The sequence below is a fragment of the Monodon monoceros genome, unplaced genomic scaffold (genome assembly GCF_005190385.1).
Source record: "Monodon monoceros isolate NGI ecotype Baffin Bay Population unplaced genomic scaffold, NGI_Narwhal_1 Super_Scaffold_19, whole genome shotgun sequence".
Taxonomy (NCBI): Eukaryota; Metazoa; Chordata; class Mammalia; order Artiodactyla; family Monodontidae; genus Monodon; species Monodon monoceros.
In genome coordinates, this window is record NW_021703775.1 from 36,458,644 (window position 1) to 36,478,960 (window position 20,317).

At 44.0% G+C, this 20,317-nt stretch overlaps 1 protein-coding gene across 1 annotated transcript in view; it reads right to left on the reverse strand.

The window, feature by feature from the left end:
* Window positions 1-1,415: 1,415 nt before the first annotated feature.
* The window catches only part of B3GNT2 (UDP-GlcNAc:betaGal beta-1,3-N-acetylglucosaminyltransferase 2), a 30,223-nt gene continuing 11,321 nt past the window's right edge, over window positions 1,416-20,317 (reverse strand). Inside the window, exon 2 of the mRNA XM_029231893.1 lies at window positions 1,416-3,908. Within this exon, the coding sequence (XP_029087726.1) occupies window positions 2,706-3,899 (1,194 nt within the window). The 5' untranslated portion in view covers window positions 3,900-3,908 and the 3' untranslated portion in view covers window positions 1,416-2,705. The remainder of the gene's footprint in view (window positions 3,909-20,317) is intronic.

Here is a 20,317-nt window from a genome sequence, read left to right on the forward strand (position 1 = left end):
ATTCTGGTCTCTTTCATCCTTTTCCTCTTAAGGTGTAGTTGGGTTTATGAAAAGTCCAAACTCTGGCAATGCTCATTTAGCCTTTTTGACCCTCAAACTCAAAAACCCTCAAACTCAAAAACAACATGACTTGGGAGTAACCATGAAAAAAGGTCCAAAAAGCAGTTTCCACTGAGGCCTCAGTTATTGAACAGTTCTCCAAGAATGAATTAGGCTGTGATGCTTACATCCAAGAGATGGAAGCTCAGATGAGAATCCAGCTCATGGGCACCAAAAGCCCTTGCACGGGATCAGTCAGTACCAACACTGAGCCCAAGCATGTGGAAAGCTGTAACATCTAGTATCCCTTTGCTGAAAAGGGTCATCCCATGAGGTCGATGACCAGTGTTGTGGGCTCAGGTAACAACTGCATGAGAGCTTCTGTCAAATAAAGAAGAGCCAGAGAGCATCTCACCCACCAGACATTGTTAGCACCAAGGACTGATGTTCGAATAATGGCACATGTCAAGAAGAGGCTCACCAAAGGCCCTCAGTGGTCCTCCAAACATGTTTCAAAACCTGCTACATCTCTTCTTTCTCTGTAGACTTGAAATCTCAGTGAAGGAGACTCCCTAAAAGAAAAAAATTAAATCTTCCTCAGAGGAGAAATCTATTACTTAAGAACACATGGTCAAGTTACATGGACACAAGCAATTTGTGAACCAAATGCCTATGAATGCTCTGAGAGCTTCATTACTCGTCTCTAAACCTGATGTGGTGATGTGGCCACCACCCTCTACTCACAACCACTGGAGCAGAGAGATCAGATGCAGGCACATGAACCCTTTAGAAGGACCAAGCTTACAAATCTTCAAACCCATATCAAGTATCTGTGCCCTCATACTCGCTCACGTGTATGGCCTCAACATTCCCACTAGGAGAGGACAGTGTGCTACATGTTCTCACAACACTAATCCTTCTGTTTTTGGAGTTTCATCCAATGCCTACTTGTTTTTAATTGAGCTTTAGCAGTTTCTTCTCAACAAAAGTCTAGGAAAGAAACTTGAGTGGTCAAAGCTGCTCCATGTTTCATCACCGTGGATACAAACCCCAAAAATGGACATGGCTTAGGATGATAGAATCTTTAAGATGCTGCTCCATTCCACTCACACCATTTTCAGTGAGTATAAAGAGTTAAATCCTTTATACTCACTGAAAGTGGAAGCGTAAATAAGTATTCATACTCCTCCCTAAAGACTCTACATGGGAAAGCACTTTTAAGAATTTTAAATACAAAGACAGATGAAAAGGTATAGTTCAATATTACTGTAATAGTTTCTGGGGGAAAAAAATGGCCTCTTTGGGGAAAATGTAATTAAATGCTGGAAACAGAGATTACAGGTTACACATTACACGCGACAATTAAAAATATGGTGACTTTATTTCAATCTTCTTACAGTCCCCAGTATCACATCTGGTAAGAATCTTCATATCTATAACACAAAAATGTCTCAAGAAAGCATGTTACAAGACAGTATATATAGCAACAGTTTGGCAGAATTCTAGTTCATATCCCCCCCAAAATTTTTTAATTCAAAAATAACAATTAACTTTATTTAACATATGTTATACTTACTACTTAAAATACCATGCTCTAGTTAAATAATTAATCAACAACACTGTATACAAATAAAATATTACACAAAATATATTTAAGAAAATGTTTTGGTATTTGATCTGAACAATAAATAAAAACACAGGCACTTCTACACTGAAACAGGAAAGCAGTCACTACTCAGGATAATAATTTTGTATAAGCAACACGTAATCATGTGGCAAGAACAGAATTCTGCAGTTTTAAACTGACAAACCACTGATAAAAAGGTCTGCAACTTCAATCTTTTCACTTAAAGTTCAAAAGTTACATACGCTTTCCTGGTCCACAATGAAAAATCATAAACACAATATGGTTACCAGGGTCAATTCAATCTTCAGTTTGAAGATTATGAAATCATACTCATTATTTTCAAATACTAAAAAAGAGAGAACTATCACGATACCACCCAGCAAATGAAATACAAGATAGTTAAGCTTCCTCCTTATTATGACCAAAAGACCATAACAAGATAAAACTGGATGAATGTCACACGGTGATTCCCATTTTGCAAAACTGATTAGATTAACCCAAGGAAATGTTGGGGCAGCAGGAAATTTCAACAGAAGTTAACTTTTCCAGACTATTTAAAAAATTCATCCAAATTTCATGAAAATAAATGTAATTCCATTTCACAAAAAGCACTGAGTCATATATAACAGTGTCTTTGTAGCCAGTAGGTTTATGAATACCTAAATTGCAGATAATTCACTCATTATAATGGGAAATAGGATTACCATCATATGAGGGCAAAACAAAAATAACTTAACACGATCAGATTTCAGAAACATGATTTCAGATGACAAGGGGGACAAGTTAGAAAATAATGACCACTAGCCAGCAGGAAGGGTCAGAACCATTCGTCCTGTCATATCCTACATAAAAATTAGGATCTTCTGCTTTCCCTCTTCAGAAAGTACTACATTGAAAGGTTTAGAGGCCCTCATATGGATACTACTCATAAAGGCAGTTTTGATGGTTTTACATAGAAATTACCTCTAATGTGAGAGAACACAACATGGGAACTATTCGAGATACATCTTTCTATGCAAAATTTAGTTTAGTACATAATTTAGCAACTTAAATGAGCATTTTGCAACCGAGACCAAATATCAATCATCTCTTGAGGTTTTCTACTATGTACCAACATCAAACCTACATAGGAACAAATGTTATTCCTGTTTTTCTCTTCTATATCAAATGTCCTGAAGCCTTTGTGTTTCTCTGGAACGAGGCCAAGTTTCTGAAGGCACATTCCAGTATAAACGTCATCGATGGGGTAGAGAAGGACCTGGTCAGTTACATTGTATAGCCTCAGGGCCAGGTGGCCGGAGTACAGGAATCCACCTCCCCCTGCATAAGGTGGGTAGACGCCAGTGTAAACAACTTCCGGGATGTAGTACTTGAGTTTCTTATCCCGATGAGGTCCAGCATTGTGAATCACATCACCTATAAACAAATCTTTGGCTTTGTTCTTGGATAAGCTATTCAAGTAATTCAGGATGTGATGGGTGTTCACAAAAACATCATCATCACCCTTGAACACGAACTCAGCATTTGGGCAGGAAGTGCTCACCCACCTGAGAAAGAGTACTTCTTTCAGAGATAAGTTGAAGAAGGTGTCTCTGTAGTTCCACATAAGAATGTCTTGGTGTTTCTCACTCTCAAATTTCAGCATATCTGAAAGGTCAGGATGGTTGTCCTCTGGGGAGGTCTGGCCCAGTAAGAAGACTCGCACCACTGTTTGGTTCCCCACATTGGTTTCTTTGCCCCAAGATTCCCGAATTGCTTGCCTTCTGTCGAAATGTGAAGTAAGGGACTTAATCGCCAGCAATAAGAAGGGCTTCTTTGCACACTTATCAGGTTGATCTATAAGCAGTGAATAATTTCGACATCTCAAGTACAACAGAAAGTCTTTAAATCTGTCTGGCAAACTGTCGAAACCTGAAACTACTGACGTGACCCTCAGGTCAGGTTCACAATAATTCAGATGGCTTATGTTGGAAAATCCGTATGCTTCCCCTGTCTGGTTGGCTAACATGTTCAAAATGGGATTGTACTTCCTGTTCAGCTTTTCTTGTTCCCTGTTCCAATATGCCTTGGGAGGGTCAGATATCTTCCAGAACTTGTCTTTGGGTATTATTACTTCCCCTTTTCCATTTTTTTCTTGGCTACTGCTTTTGGAGACTTCCACAATCAAATAAATGAAGACATTTACCATCATCAGGATTCCCAACAACTTTATTCTTCGACGTCCAACACTCATTTCTCATATCTGAAATAAAAGAGAGGAGCATTGTATTGATTAGATTATTATTAATTGCATTTGCTCACATGCCACTTGCCTCTTTTATGTCCCCCGGAATAGTGGTTTAGAGCACAGATTCTAGACTTGCACTGCCTGGGTTCAAATCATGGCCCTATCATCCTAGACTCAAGCTCTGTGACCTTGGGCAAGTTGTATAACCAATGTCTCAGCTTCTCCATCTGTAAAATGGGGATAAATAACCCATTTCATAGGACGGTTTTGAGAGCTATATGCCTTTATATGTAAGCTTTTAAAACAGTGGCTGGCCTATAGCTAGCTGTATATAAATGACCCTTAACACTGTGGCTGTTTTGGACACCGGAGGGCAAAGATACGCATTAACTAGATAATTCACAGGTGCTTCAACTTCCTTGCTTACACAAGGACATATACAAATCAGTGTGCTGCAAACGGATGTGCTCACAATTCATAATAACAAATACAGTTTATATTTGTTATTATGGACATACCTGCACACACACATAACTGTATTTATGTGAGCTGCAACATGTACAGTTCCATGTCATTTATTTTGATCCCCTATTTTACTCTATTTTTTTTTAAATGGTGGCCACAACCTTGAATTGTTTCCTGACCTTCCATTTTACAGATGAGGAAACCAAGGCAGAAAGATTAAGACACTTGCCCAGGGCTGCAGGGTTAGGAGGTGGAGGAGACACTAACCACACTGAATGTTCAGAGAGATGAAACCAGCTTCACACCAGCTTCATCCAAATCGCCCACAACTGAGACCAACCAAAATGTCATCAACAGAAGAATGGATTATAAAACTGTGCTATATTCATACACTGAAACAACCCCTAGCAATAAAGAGGAAAACTACTGCTACAAGCAACAACAGTGTAGTGAGGGAGAGAGAGACCTCAAACTCCATTTATGTTAGGTTCAAGAAGGCAAAATTAATCTAGGCCCTAGAAATCTGAAAGTGATAGGGGTAGGGGTTTTGAATGGAGAGGGTCTATACCCTTCTTGGGTATAGAAATATACTGTGTATGTCTTGATCTGGATGAGGTTTCATGGGTGTATACATTTGTCAAAAGTCAAACTGTATTCTTAAGATCCCTGCTGTTTATAGCAAGAAGGAAAAGAGAAATGAAAATGACATTTTAGTGAAATATCAAAGGCCAAGAATAGATTTCAGGCTGTAGGCAACAGAACAAAGAAAGAGTAATGAGATGGTCTGCTGGGGTTGTAACTGCAGAGTTCTAACACTAGTGAGACAGATGGCCCAAGAACAACCAGTTAGATAAGCTTGACCTTAAAAGACAACCCCAAAAAGTGGAATGGCAATACTCGGTAAAGAATTTTCTTATCAGGCTGGGACCTCCCTGGTGGCACAGTTGTTAAGAATCCGCCTGCCAATGCAGGGGACACGGGTTTGAGCCCTGGTCTGGGAAGATCCCACATGCCACGGAGCAACTATGCCTGGGCACCACAACTACTGAGCCCACGTGCCACAACTACTGAAGCCCGCGAGCTCTAGGGCCCACGTGCCGCGACTACTGAGCCCACGTGCTTCAACTACTGAAGCCCAGGCGCCTAGAGCCCGTGCTCCACAGCAAGAGAAGCCACCGCAATGAGAAGCCCGCGCACTGCAACGAAGAGTAGCCCCTGCTCGCCACAACTAGAGAAAAACCCGTGCACAGCAACGAAGACCCAATGCAGCCAAAAACAAATTAAAAAAAAAAAAAAAAGAATTTTCTTATCAGGTTAATTCTACAGCTGAGAATTCATCCTCAGAAAAGAATCCCAAAGAAGTATTGCTTCTCAGGCACAGTGCATTATCTTGATACAGGGAGCCTCTGAAGAAGGTATTGTTACTTTTATTCCCATTTTATATCTGAGGAAACAGATTTAAAGAAGTAACTGTGTTAAGGGCAGAGCTGGAATCCTAGCCAAGGTGATGGGGGTTCTAAGACCACCATGTCAAATGGTAGCTACTCTTCTCTGACCTCTAGAACAAAATGGGTTTTTTTATTGGGGGGAGGGCTGCAGTTAATAAACATTGATTCTTCTAAAATTTCAATACAAAATGTGAAAGTTCAAAAAGGATGGTGTGAAGGAAACAGTTTGGTATCACTGGAGGAGCATGGGATTTGTTTTTTAAATTTATTTTATTTATTTATTTTTGGCTGCGTTGGGTCTTCGTTGCGTTGCTGCGCGTGGGCTTTCTCTAGTTGCAGTGAGCAGGGGCCACTCTTTGTTGTGGTGCGCAGGCTTCTCATTGCAGTGGCTTCTCCTGCCGCGCAGCACGGGCTCTAGGCACGTGGGCCTCAGTAGTTGCGGCACATGGGCTCAGCAGTTGTGGCTCGCAGGCTCTAGAGCGCAGGCTCAGTAGTTGTGGCGCACGGGCTTAGCTGCTCTGCAGCATGTGGGATCCTCCCAGATCAGGGCTTGAACCCGCGTCCCCCACATTGGCAGGCGGACTCCCAACCACTGCGCCACCAGGGAAGCCCTGTTTTTTTGAAATTGAAGCATAGTTGACTTACAACATTATATTAGTTTCAGGTATACAATATTGTGATTTGCTACTTTTATAGATTATACTCCATACAAAGTTATGATAAAATATTGACTATATTCCCTGTGCTGTCCATTACATCCTTGTAACTTATTGATTATGTATTTTAATCAAGGGTAGTGTTTATTTATTTATTTGTTACTATAAGATTTAAAAATTCACTGGGTTCTAACAAACAGTCTCAAGGCAGAAGTATTTGTCACGCTGAGAATGCTGTGAAGTTATCACTATGTTGAACAGCCCAGATTAGATCAATGGGAATTCACAAACTGTTTTGCGTCTCTTAAAATCTGTCCAGTAGATCCAAATCTAGTTGCTTGTACTTATCACTGCTAAATAGTTTCAGTTAAGGACATATAAGTAAAAGATGTTTTTATAAAACCAGTCCCTACACCATACCTTCCACTCCCCAAAGCCTCTACACAGCTAGAGAACATGGCAGATGATAAAGTTATGTGGGTGCTCTCAGCTCACCCAGGTAAGCAGCCTCCCATCACCACTCCATTCTCCCCACACTTCTCAACCACTACCCACCCTCCAACCCTCAAGAATCCCACTACTGAGGTACCAAGAAAGGGCCTTCTTAAACTTCCTCCAAAGAAGGCGGTAAAAAAAAAAAAACCCACAAGATATTCCCTACTCCTTAATTATAGGTTTAAAGGGCCCCAAGTCACACACAACCTGAATAATTCATAAGTCTATGGTCCATGCCCTCCTTAGGTCAGCTCCTTTCAAGTGAGCCTCTGAGGACACCTTTTATGCAAACTGAAGGCCAGTACATCTTCCGCACCCTAAACCTCTTTGTTATGGGTCTGACTTGCCAGGACAGGAGAGCTCAAGTGGACACTTGGAATGTATTTGTGCGGGTATCTGATACAATTAAAGAATTAGTCATCTTATTAGCAAATAAATCATGGATAGTTTTACGTTGGTTTTTTTTTGGCCTCCAGATTCGAGACAAAACACTTTCCAAAAACAAACCATTCTCTCTAAATTAGGATAACTTTCCTAAAGCTGAAGTAGCACTTGACCCAGTATCACTGGTCTTGCCCTTCATGTGAACAGGCTGAAAAGAGGACAAGGAAAAGTATGAGGGTGAACAGAGAAAGACTACAATGAGCAAGAAGATCTGGAAGGAAAAACAGCACACGCTATGAACAGCTAACTACTTGACAGAAATTTTCAACTCAGAAAAGGAATATGGATCAGTAGACTATTCCTGAAATTTCTACAGTAAAACAGGACAGCTTAAGGGAGAAAAAAAGAGAGGCACAGTACTTTTACATAACGGGTCGTGAAACTGTAAGTTAATTTTCCTAGGAAAAGATTCAGGGTGAATAATATAATTCCAGATAAATGAGCCAGTTATGCATCCAGACCTATGGATACCTGCAATCCAGACAGAACCATCTGAAATGATGGTGTGACGTTTCATATCACGAAAAGCACCAATCCTTCTTTCAGGAATATTTTGAAGAGTGCATTAAGCTTGCTGACCCTGGCCAAGGTTTCCAGCTTTATCACGGCAATTCAGGCTTTTATTTCTGCCATCAAGACCCAGCCAGGACCTCCCATATTCTCGGCCAAGATAGGGCTTTGTGGCTCTCAAAGGGACACCATCCTCACCTTGTTTCAAGGATTCAAGTCCTTGATTCAAGGATTCCAGAACATTTCCTGTCCATTTCTCATTTGTGCCCCCTCAGGGAAGCTGAGAGGATACCACTTTACCAGGGAGAAAAACAAAGGCTCCAAGAGGGTTATAACTGGGCTGCCTAAATGTCACCACAGAGTTAAGGGGTAAGGCCAAGATGACAGAGTCTTCTGGCTCCTAATCCAGGGCTTTTGGGATCTCCTCCTTTTTCTACAAGGCATGGCCACATTCTTGTAACCTGGTCCAGGTCAACAGTGAAGTCTCAAGGGCTGGCTCAAGGCTGAAAAGACCCAAGGCACTGGGTCATGGTACATTTGGTTGTTACAAAGACTTCCCAAAGAAAGGGAAATTGGAGCCTAGAAGCTCCCAGCCCCACTTCTGACAAGGGGCCAGCCTTTCTTTTCTAAATTCCCAAACGTGCAGCTTGGGCTAAACTCTTACCACTATTTCTAAAGGGCATTTCTTCCAAACCAACCTGAGAAGGAAGGGTGAGAAAACCACCCAGATTCTCAATTATACATTTCCATCGAGTATAAATGTCAACTTTCATTTGTGACCGAGGCACAGTCCGTCGCATGAGAACCAGACTCTTACAATAAACCAAAGTTCATGGAAAGGAGAATAAAGCAGTGACCTCCATAAAAATATCTGTGGGAAAAAGCTCTCTGAATATTTGACTAAATATTCCCATTACAGACATAAAACCAATTCCGTGTCCTTTTTTGAGCAGGAAGTTACATTGCTCAAAAAGAATTTTGAGTAAGAAAACCTACCCTGAAACTAGAGAAGATGTTATACAACCCTCACTGTGAAAACACAGAATTTTTACTGTAACAGAAATAGAAAATCCCATATGCAGACAAAGAACAACCTTAGCTTTCACTTTGTACTTGGGAGTAGACTCTCCCCAACAGAGACTGAACAGTCTTAAAATTTCTAAAACACTTCAGTTGATTTTGTTTAACAACTTCCTTCTTTATTTTGCAATTAAAATATTTAGAAAGGTAGAAACACACACAAAAAAATTTGTGTTAGCTGAAAATGGATTATAAAATAGTACAGATGCCATGCTTAAACTATGTGAAAATCCAGATAAGATACCACACAAAAACAAAACCGGGTTAATCAGGGTGGTAGGATTATAGGTTATTTTCATATTCTTTAATGCTGCCACACCATCTTCCCCCTTCAGCAGCCTCTACCACTCACATCTAGACTGCCTGGGACGGGGGCTAGGGCACGTCACACACAAATCCTAAGGCCAGGTCCCCATTTCTAGAACCCACATCACTAGCCTGGGCCATGGCCCCCCAGTCCCAGACACTCCAGCCCTGTACTGGACCCTGCGGTGTTCAGCACAGGCTCTGTCACAACATCCATCCCTAGATCACTGCACACCTTTCACTGGGCCCATGCTCTCTGCCTGAAGCCATCTATTAGAGAGGACTCAAAATAATAGTAAAATATGAACACTTATGCTTTATTTTAATAAATACTTAGGTACCACTGGCTATGTGCCAGGCACCAGTGATGCTATGAGGCAGATACTCAGAGAGGAGATTCAACTTGTCCAAGGTCACACAGCTGGCAGATGGCAGAGCCAGGATTCAAACCTCAGCGGCTCCTCCTAAAACTCCAGCATCTGAGTTTTAAACCATGATACAAGTGAACACTGCAGCACAGGCTTAGGACGTAAGGAACTAAAAGGATGATGGTCTGATTTTCAATGGTTAATCTTCTTAAAAGATTATTTTAAAAACTGTTTTTATTTAAAATTTTTAAAGCTTTATATTTATACATCTGAACCCTCAAAACTACCATCAGTCAAAGTCAGATATGAGAGGTAGGGCGGGGTCATAAGTAACATTTACTGAATGACTATTCTGTAGTCATTTCGTTTCCCAATACGTAGTCTAAACAATCCCAATGTTTCATTCCTGGACACTAGACTGGGAACCACTAAAGAGGATGGTCCTAAAAGGTTCCCTCCAGTTCTGAAAGCGAAGCGCTGGCCAGAAGACATTTGAATGTGGCCACTGACAGCCACAAAGACCCATTCTCACAAAGCTCTGAGTCAGAGCCTGACTCCTCCACCCCAAGGGACTCCGGCATGCTAGGCAGACAGCCAAGAGTAGCTGGTCAGGGACAGAACAGCAACCACACCCGGACCCAGTCCAAAACCTGTGCCCAGGACTGCCTTTGCTGCCCTCACCCCCAGTACCAAAGTGAAAGATAAAAGAAAGGCAGCACCTTTCTGTAATCAGGAAATGAAATGACCAGCCACCCCATCTAGTCACGCTGAGGCTTGGAGGCGAGAAATCCAAGTTCCTGATTCGGTCACGGGAGTCTGAGCAGGCGGCCTCCGTGTCTAGGGGTGTCCTCCTTCCTGCTCACTCTCCTGCGCAAACGGGACCCACAAATCCTTCAGGAGACAAAGAGCCCAAGCCCGCTGCCATACCACGGGAGCAGGGGACGTGCACGTCATTCTGCCTGCCCAACCTCCCCCATCCTCCCTCCAGAAGCCTGGTGAGAGTGGCTAAATCCTTACTTCCCAGGCTTCTAACATCTGTTGCCTGGTCCTTGCCAGACTTTTCCAGATTCTGCTCAGATAAAGAGACAGGGAGAGCTTGCAGCTAAGTGGGGCCACCTCCCAGCACTCAGGGCAGACAGTGGGGTGGTGATTAGGGTGTGAGTGCAGCAGCTCAGTGGGACCAGAAGAGCTGGGCCATACCTAGAGCTCGTTCCTTAATGGGAGCAAGAAGCCTGGCCTCAGTTCTTGCCTGGGCTGGTGCTGGGGAACCCCAGGATTCCCCCTACAATCTCACCTAGAAGCTGGCATGAAGCGAGAACATGTGTCTGACTGCTTTCTGGTCTTTAAGTCCTAGAACAATTATCAGCTAAATTCAAGGAATTTGTTTCATAGTCATTAGCAGTACCTTTCATGTTCAAAATTTAAAGGTAAAAGTACATATGATGAATCTATTTATCTACATTCCCCCACAGGTGACATTATACATCAAAGTGTCTATAGGACGTGTTTTGGTCCCCATTGATTATAGTTCCCCCAAAACCCAATGTGGCTGATTTTCTCAAATGGTATTTATCATTTAAAATAAAATCAATCACTAAGTTCATTCTTTAAATAAACATGCATAGAATTTTCAGAAAAGGAGAAAGGAAAATTTAGTAAACAATGACAGGGAATTAACCCTCCCAGAGGCCGTCCTGCCCCTGCCTTTAGTAAAACTGGTAAGAATTTTAGATCTTCAGTGTATAAGATTATGTCATTATAAAACAAGGCTCGTAGATGTTTTGAGGATGGAAATGTTCCAGATCCATAGTTAGTCTGGTACCTGGAGTCAGAGAGCCCAGAATTAAATTCTGGTTATGCTACCTACTACTAGGTGTGTGACCTTATGCAAGTTGCTTGACTTCTCTGAGCCCCAGTTCCCTCATTTGTAAAATGGGGATGATATAACCTACCACACCAGGGTGCTGTCTACTGTGCACTGGGCTTTCAATAGTTTTCCTTCAAAGGTTCTGATTCCTCCTCCAAACACTAAGCATACTTCTCAAGTTTTGTCATTCATTGCCTCTTTTACAAATATTCTCTCTCTAGAAACCCATCTATCCATTGTCTTAAACATTACCTCCAGAAGAAGTATCACAAGTTGACCCAGCTAACTCCAGATAGTAAATGCCGTGTGGAGTTTCTCTTCCTGGGTCCCCCATCTGCAATGGATCAACTTCCCATGTACACTCTCCAGCAGGACCTTGAATTGCTTCTTCCCCCTGCTTTACACATCCAGCACATCTGTGTTCCCACCTCTGTAACATCACTTGCACCTCCTCCTCACCTGTCCTCTATCCCATTCAGGCTCTGCCACTGGCTACTGCAGGAGCCCAATGCCTTACTTCCCACAGCTCCCAAATATGCCCTGTTCCCCAGCTACTCAGTCTTTAGCCCTTGTACATACATTCCCTTCTCACGCTGTTCGCTGGTTTGGTCACCACCACCAACATGGCACCGCTCCCTCATAGCCTACTGTAACTGTGCTGTCTTCTAAAACTCCTCTCTGCTCCATTCTTGGAGCTTAGGGCCTCATGGCCTCTAACCCTCTTCTGTGAGTTCTCCTGCCCAAGGACATGCCCCAGCCTAAATACCAGCCTCATTCCTCCAATCTTCTCACTCACATACCCTTCTGGTCCCTTTATGATGATTTGTGCTTCCTTTCACACCACCTCCTGCCAACATCCTCCATCTCCATACCATATACACTTGAACCTCCACCAGAGCAAACACATTTCTCTTCCAGCAAAATCCCAGCTTCACTCTGCCACCTGAGGAGTGCCCTCTGTCTGCCATGCCTTCCTGAAGAGCTTCTACTCCTAAATTAGGTCAAGTGTCACTCCTGAAGAGCCCACCTCCCAGGAGTTAGGGCATCCTCTGTGATCAAGGCCTTCACCCTGCACCACCATTACCCCAGCACATGGCATCTGAGAGTCATTCAGCATTTGCTGAATAGAAAGGTATTTGGATCACCTGGTCAAGTTCACTGACTACAGATGTTCAGCAGAAATTAGATTAAATATACATGCCCTTTCTCCAAAGAGATGACACAGGAAAAATCACTTATATGTGTGCTAGTCAACGACACATATGTATTTATAGAAATCTGTCTCACCTGGGCGGGTGCGGGCAGGATTTGAAGAGGTAAACTATGGTGAAAAGCCCAGTCCAGCCCCTCATTTCCCACAGGCAGCCCAGGCCCTCCAGTGTGGGAATGCAGGAACGTGGGATTCAGCAGTGCTTCTAGGTGAGGGCTCCATCCCTCCTCTGGCAGCACACCCAAGCCAACTCTCCTTCATCCCATCCCCACAGAGAGAAGCCTCCACATTCCTTCCTGGTGAGGGGAGGACCTCCAGCAAGTGTTACCCCCACCAAGGCCATGATAGCAGAGGGACAGGGTGAACATGCATAAAGGCAGGCAGGCCCCAGTACAGACTGGAAGCTTGGGGGCATCTATTTACCTAGGTGGGAAACCATTTTAGAAAAGAAATGCTGCAATGCAGGCAGTCATTTCTTGGGGAGCTTCATGTGCTTTGGAAGCCCTTGTTAAGAGCCTGTACATGGCTATGGTTTGGTGTTTCCCCTCCAAGCTCCAGGACCTATGTACAAACCAGTATAGTCTGGCAGGCTCTCAACAAGCCCTCAGAGAAATCCCTAGAAGATTTCTCTTTGATTCATCCTTCGTTTGCTTAGTTGGGTTACATGGAATGTATTTCAGTCTGGGTCCAATCAGGAGGCAGAAACCACACAGTAATTCAAGCAGGGGAAGTTTAAAAATATAATAATTGAGTAACTATAAAGATGGAATAGAACTCTAATGCCCTGCACCAGACAAAAAGTACCCAAGAAAGGACAAGCGTGGAAGAAAAGTTCAGAGCTTGTTGAAGTAGGTATAGGTGGCAGTTCCTGGGTGCCCAGGCCAGAGATGGTCCAGTCACCAGGAGAGCAGGAACAACCCTCTGGGATGCAGGCACAAAGCCTGGAACACGCAAGAGTCCCCATCAGGAGGGTTTCAGGAAACAAACCTTGCAGACTGCTGGGACGGTGTGCAGAGAGAACGAGGGTGCGGAAGGAGTCATGCACACACAGGGAGTCCAGCTGCTGCTGGAACAGGAACTAGAGAGGCCTCCCTCTGCACGAGCTTAGCACGTCAATGCATGGCTCGGATAGGAACAGCTCAGGGCCACTGCTCAGGACAAAGATCAGGTGGCCAGCTCACTAGACGGCCAGGATCACAGGGCTCCCAGTGTGTATACATGTGGGGGCTGAAGAGAAGCAGCGACCTGGGCTGGGCACAGGCTCTCCCTTCTACCACGGCTGCCAGAGCCGGAGAGAGGACACAGCAGCCACATGCTAGAGAGCTGTGGCCTGCAGACCCACAGGAAAAACAGCAGGCTCTACAGGAAGCCTGGTTCTAGACTCTGGGAACCAGGAAGGAAAAGCTCTTTCTCCTGCAACATCCTCTTCAGAGCCCTCAACTTAGAGAAGGCAAAGGAAAAATATTTGAAGGCTCTGATCCATTTTCACAGATCAGGCAACAAAGGGTGAATTTGGAGCTGACAAGCAATAGTTAAAAACTGATACAAGTTAGAGATCTCTATATCACCTACCTGAAGTCATATTCCAACCATGAACACCGTTACTCAAGTCTGGAGTTAGGGGAAAAGTGTATAAAACATGGGTCCTGTACAGTGAATTGATAGACAAGCAATAAATATGAGACAGTCCATTTGTCAACAGCAGAGGACAAGGCAGGGACCTGAGTGGGGCTTGAAATAGGGTAGATTTCAGAGATGTGAGGAGAAGCAAGGCAGGCAAGAGGTGGGGGGGTGGGTAGAGGGTGTCTGCATGCAGAGACCAACACAACCAGTTTGTGGCAGATGGGTGCTGAGACCACTGGAGAGAACAGATAAGCGCTGTTGAGCCCAAGGGCTCTCCACGGGATGGGAGTGTACCATGCCTACAATTAACGTTAACAAATGCTGCTGCCAGAGGGATTGTAGGAATGTGTTTTCTTTCACAGCCCCTCTATTAAAAACAAACAAACAGAAGACTGACTAAATCACACAAGAATATGAAATAGGGAAAAATGAAGAACTTCCAAATTGGATGTCCATGTTGATTACAAATACAGTTGGCTACTGTGTTCAGAGATTTAACTTCTATAAAGCAGATTAGGTTCAAAAGCGGAAGACAGCATGATCTGAGGGGTCCATCTTCTATCATCAGATCTCTAATGCACCTCTGACAGAGTACAGGCATTTGGCCTGGCTTACTAATCACTAACCCACGAGTCGGGGACTTCCCTGGTGGTCCAGTGGGTAAGACTCCACACTCCCAATGCAGCGGGCATGGGTTGATCCCTGGTTGGGGAACTAGATTCCGCGTGCCACAACTAAGAGTTTGCATGCCACAACTAAGAGTTCGTGTGCTGCAACTAAGAGCCCACGTGCCTCAACTAAGACCCAGCGCAGCCTAATACTAAAAAAAAACCAAACACAAGTTGTTTCTGATTTTCCCTATAATCGAAAAAGAAAAACTGATGAACAACCTCATATGTGCATCTTTGTCCATTGTCTTATTATTTCCTTTGGAAAAATTACAAAGAGAACATATATTTTTAAAGTCATTTAGAATATAATCAAATTATTCCCCGTCCCACCCATCCCCCACCAAAAACCATCCCCCACCAAAAACAAAAGCCAGATTGATTTATCCTTTCACTGTACACACCCAAGAGCACAGCACTCTCCATGTTGACTGTGGACACTGTCCTTTTTAATCTTCACAAAAAAAGGACTTCTGCTTGTTTTAACTGACCCATCGTCATTCATGTGCTTCCTTCCTGACTTCCCACTCCTCATGCCCTTTGCCCATTTTCCACACCGGGATATTCTCACCTCATTTAATCTTTTTTTTTTTTTAATTTATTTCTGGCCGCATTGGGTCTTCGTTGCTGTGCATGGGCTTTCTCTAGTTGTGGTGAGGGGGAGCTACTCTTTGTTGCAGTGCACGGGCTTCTCAATGCAGTGGCTTCTGTTGCAAGGCACAGGCTCTAGGCACGCAGGCTTCAGTAGTTGTGGCACACGGGCTCAGTAGTTGTGTCTTGTAAGCTCTAGAGCGCAGGCTCAGTAGTTGTGGTACACGGGCTTAGTTGCTCCGCAGCATGTGGGATCTTCCCAAACCAGGGCTCGAACCCGTGTCCCCTGCATTGGCAGGCGGATTCTTAACCACTGCGCCACCAGGGAAGCCCTCATTTAATCTCTACAAACTCAAATATGTGAAGCAATTACTCTGAGGTCACAAAGCTAATCTGGGTGGAGCCAGCACTTGGACCCTGGACCCTGCCCCCGAGTCTAAACTCTTTCTATCACACAACCTCGTTGCTCAAAGAAGATTTCAAGAATCCTCAAATAAAGTTGCACTTAAAAAAAAAATTACTTAGGAAGTGAAATCATTGCATCTGTGGATACCCAGAAGATGTAGGCAGTTTCAAAGAAAGCCAGGCGGTTGCGTTTTGTTTTTAAGCAGCATGAGAGAGGAATAATTGTAGACAGAATCTCCAGAAGGGAACCAGTTGGTAGTCTTAAGGTGCCCAGAGGTCCTGGTCTGGTAAGGCAGGCCCCGCCCCTGCTTTGGGTGGAGTCCCTGCAGGTCTGTGGTAGGTGTTAATCCACACTGAGGAATGAGAGATCTACAGCAGTTTCAAACAGCCCAATCTAACAAACCTGTTGGGCAAACCCTTTTGGCAAGAGCTTTTACACAGAAAAAGCCCCACCTCTCCTCTCCCCCTCCCTTCCCGGGGGCACCACAGCCTGAGGCTGAAGGGATCCCAGGACGATCCTCCCACCTGCAGGTTAGATCCGAGTGGGCCTGCAGCCCAGCTCTCCAGGCTCTGAGAGGAAGGGACACTGGCCGTGTCAGAAAAGGTGATGGAAGAGCAAGTGTTGGCCACAAACTGTACCCTCTCACCCTTTTACTTGTTTTCTCCAGAACATGCACATGCATTCCACACACAGACCATATCCCGAGTTCATTACCAAAAAGAAGCTACAAGAATTTCTTTTCCAGGGCCTTATAGCTCATCTACTCCAACCACCTCCCGTACGGAAGAAGAAACCAAGATGCAGAGAGGCACAGAGGCTTGCCCAGGGTCAGCGTAGGTAGGAGTCGCACAGTGAGAATCATCATCATGGACAAAGTCGCATTCTCATAGCTTCTTGTGAGCCATCAACATAAAACACAAGGCCAGCAAGGCAGACTGCAGCAGCATCACCGTGAACCCGCCCCGCCCCCAGACAGTGGTTTTATTACTTCCTTTTTGCTGTCTTTAACACTTCATACACATTTATCTGACTTTGCCACACCTCTTCGGTAACAAGTCTTACACAACCCACAGGGCACGTGGCCATCAAGACCAGGGGCTGGGCCATTTCATTTCAGTCTCTCTAGCGTCTTCCACTCTGACAACATATTGACAGTCAATACATTTGAGGACAAGAAGGACATAAATGGGGAGGGGCAGTAAAGGAACGAGGATTAAATAAAGGAAAATTTCTATTCCTTGACCTTCTTCATCTTTTGCTCCACACAAATCATTGTTGAATAATTACACACACAGGCCCTGCATTTCCAGGCCCCCCAGAGACCCTCCCTGGCCCCTGGCTGTCTATGTGTCAGGCCAGGACACTCCTCTTCACAACTGTCATAAGCCTTTTCCGATTCCTGTGCTTTCCCCTCCATGCCTCACCCTCAAGCATCAGGACAGCATCACTGGGTGTCATCTCAATGCAGGACATCACCTAAAAAAATCCCAGGAAACAGTCTCATATGATTAAACAAATCTGTAAACAAACTAAGGCCCAAGGGATGGGAGGAGTGGAGGAAGAAGGCAATTAAAAATTAATAAAAATGCTCAAGCATAAATTACAGTACTGGACTAGAAACTAAGTTATCATTATATAATATAAACTATATTACATAAACTAAGTTATCAAACTGACCTTGCATAAGTGCTTCTGGAAACAAGCAGGCCATCAGCCATGGCTTGGCAATCTTGGTGGACAGAGATGGGGCGGGGAGGAGGTAACTTGGGGCTTGCTATGTGGGCTACTTCTGCCTACAGTCACACATAGAGAAAAGCTGGTGAAACCAATTAAGAAAGAATATTTTCACATAGGTACTGGAAAAGAGATTATTGTCATTTTACACAGTAAATGCATGAAATACTCAATTAAAGACTAATTTAACAGGACGTCCCTGGTGGCACAGTGGTTAAGAATCCACCTGCCAATGCAGGGGACATGGGTTCAAGCCCTGATCTGGGAAGATCCCACGTGCCGTGGAGAAACGAAGCCCGTGCACCACAACTACTGAGCCTGCGCTCTAGAGCCCGCGTGCTGCAACCACTGAAGCCCACACGCTGCAACAAGAGAAGCCACTGCAATGAGAAGCCCGCACACGGCAACAAAGAGCAGCCCCCACTCACCGCAACTAGAGAAAGTCCGTGAGCAGCAACGAAGACGCAATGCAGCCCCAAATAAATAAATAAATAAATAAATCTGTTTAAGAAAAAGACTAATTTAACAAAATCAAAAGTTGACTCTCCTCAAAGTTTCAGGATTGACTTTCAGAATCACATCACTCCTCACCACTTAATTCCATGGGCTATAATACATGACCATAAAGAGAAGTAAAATTTTTTAGATTTTAAAACAATCACTTTAATGTTAAGCACTTGGGCAGCCAAATTCAATCTGCCATTTTCCCCGACAGAGATTCACCTATGTCACTTCCGAAAGGTACTCTACAAACTCTTTCAAATCACCAATGCCCTTCCCAATTCTATTAAATTTGGTAATCCTTGTCCCCATGAAATGTAGGGTTTGAGAGCACCTCCATCAACTCTTGCAAAATAAAAGTTTACGCTTGTTTACATTTATTTCCAAAATAAAAATATATCTCCCAAAATAAACATTGTTTGAACATGCTGCAAGCTGGGATTGCATTAATACCCGTGACATTCACTGTGTTTTTCTTAAATAATTTAATAAATTGCCTTGGGAAGTCTCAATTTCTTGGCTATTTGGATGAAGGTTTCCAGTGACAAATTTCCTTAAAGAGCATTTGCCCTTGGGTACAACAAAGGGGACACAAGGGGACACCAAGGAGCATAAAGTGCCATGCCTCGGGCTCCAGGACTCCCTGCTTAGCCATTTGGAGTCTCTTAGAGAAGCAGCTTTGAGATAACTGCCTGACTCAACCTTTCAAAAACAGGCATGAAAATCACAGAGTTGTACAGAATTGGCATGTGCAGAGATGTAAATAATGCTGTATTAAAATAAAAGGAATCAACAGGTGTGACATATTGAGAGAGGAGGAAAAAAGAAATGAAATGAAAAAATGGGATGGAGGTACCAAGGACACTCCTCACAACAAGAAAAATTAACAACTGCACACCAGCCTCTACCCACTCACCAGCGGCTTTTGTAATAGGGAAGAAGAAACCTGACTCCATATTGAATCTGTTTCTTTTACTTTAAACTTTGCGTTCTATTGCTTTTGCTACAAGTTAAGAACGTTGCCTATAAGCCTCCAATATACAGGACAGTCCATTCTCAAGGCTCTGACCTTTAAAGGTACAACACTTTCCCATTCATATAAAAAGCTGCAGAACAGAGAATAACATTTGTCTTGTTGGAGGTTTACAGGAGCATCATGACCTTTAGACACCTACATGGACAGTTCCAAGAACAAAGGATTCTGACACAAAGAAGTCTGCAACAACCAGCCACATCCCCTCCCCTTCTAGCATAAAAGCAGCCTGAATCCTAACCCAGGTAAGATGGTTCTTTTGGACTCCAGTCCACCATCTTCTCAGTCTGCTGGCTTTCTGAATATAGCCCCTACTCCTTGCCAACAATTCATCTCTCGATTTACTGGCCTGTAATGCAGTGAGCTGTCCAAGCTTGAACTCGGTACCATTTGTCCATGTGCCAGGAATTGTGCCAAAGGCCCAAGGGAATACACAGTGGTTACTGAGGTATCCTCATTTTACAGATAAGTGAACTGCTTCCAGAAACTTGTCTGAGGTTCCCAACATGGAGAGTGGAGGGAGGGGGCAGGAACTGGGAACCCAAATGGGCAGCTCCCGGCCTGCAAGTCCATCTCAGCTGCTGCCAAACTTGAAGACAGGCAGAGGGCTGCATGGATGGCACAGCTGGGATGGAGGAGCACTTGGCACCCTGTCCTCGTTAAGTGCTCTCACAAAGACCCCATCCTAGATCCAAGTATGCCACCCTCAAAACCCCCTCCTGGGACCTAACAGCCCTTAAGAACAACTGCTGTCCTCACTCACACCATCGCTCGTGCTGGCTCTCCCAGCCTGAGACATCCATTCTCTTGCTTCTCAATCCTGCCCGCACGCTTAAAGGTACAGGTTCAAATCCCACTGCCTTCTCCATAAGGACACCCTTGGTTCCCCTAGTGCACTGTATCTAATCCTCTCCTCCTAGCACCTGGGACTCCCCAAACTGAAGCCCCTCAAAAGGACTGCCAAGAGCTAGTTACCCAGAACCCCCCTACCCCCAGCAATGCTTCCCAGCCTGAACAGT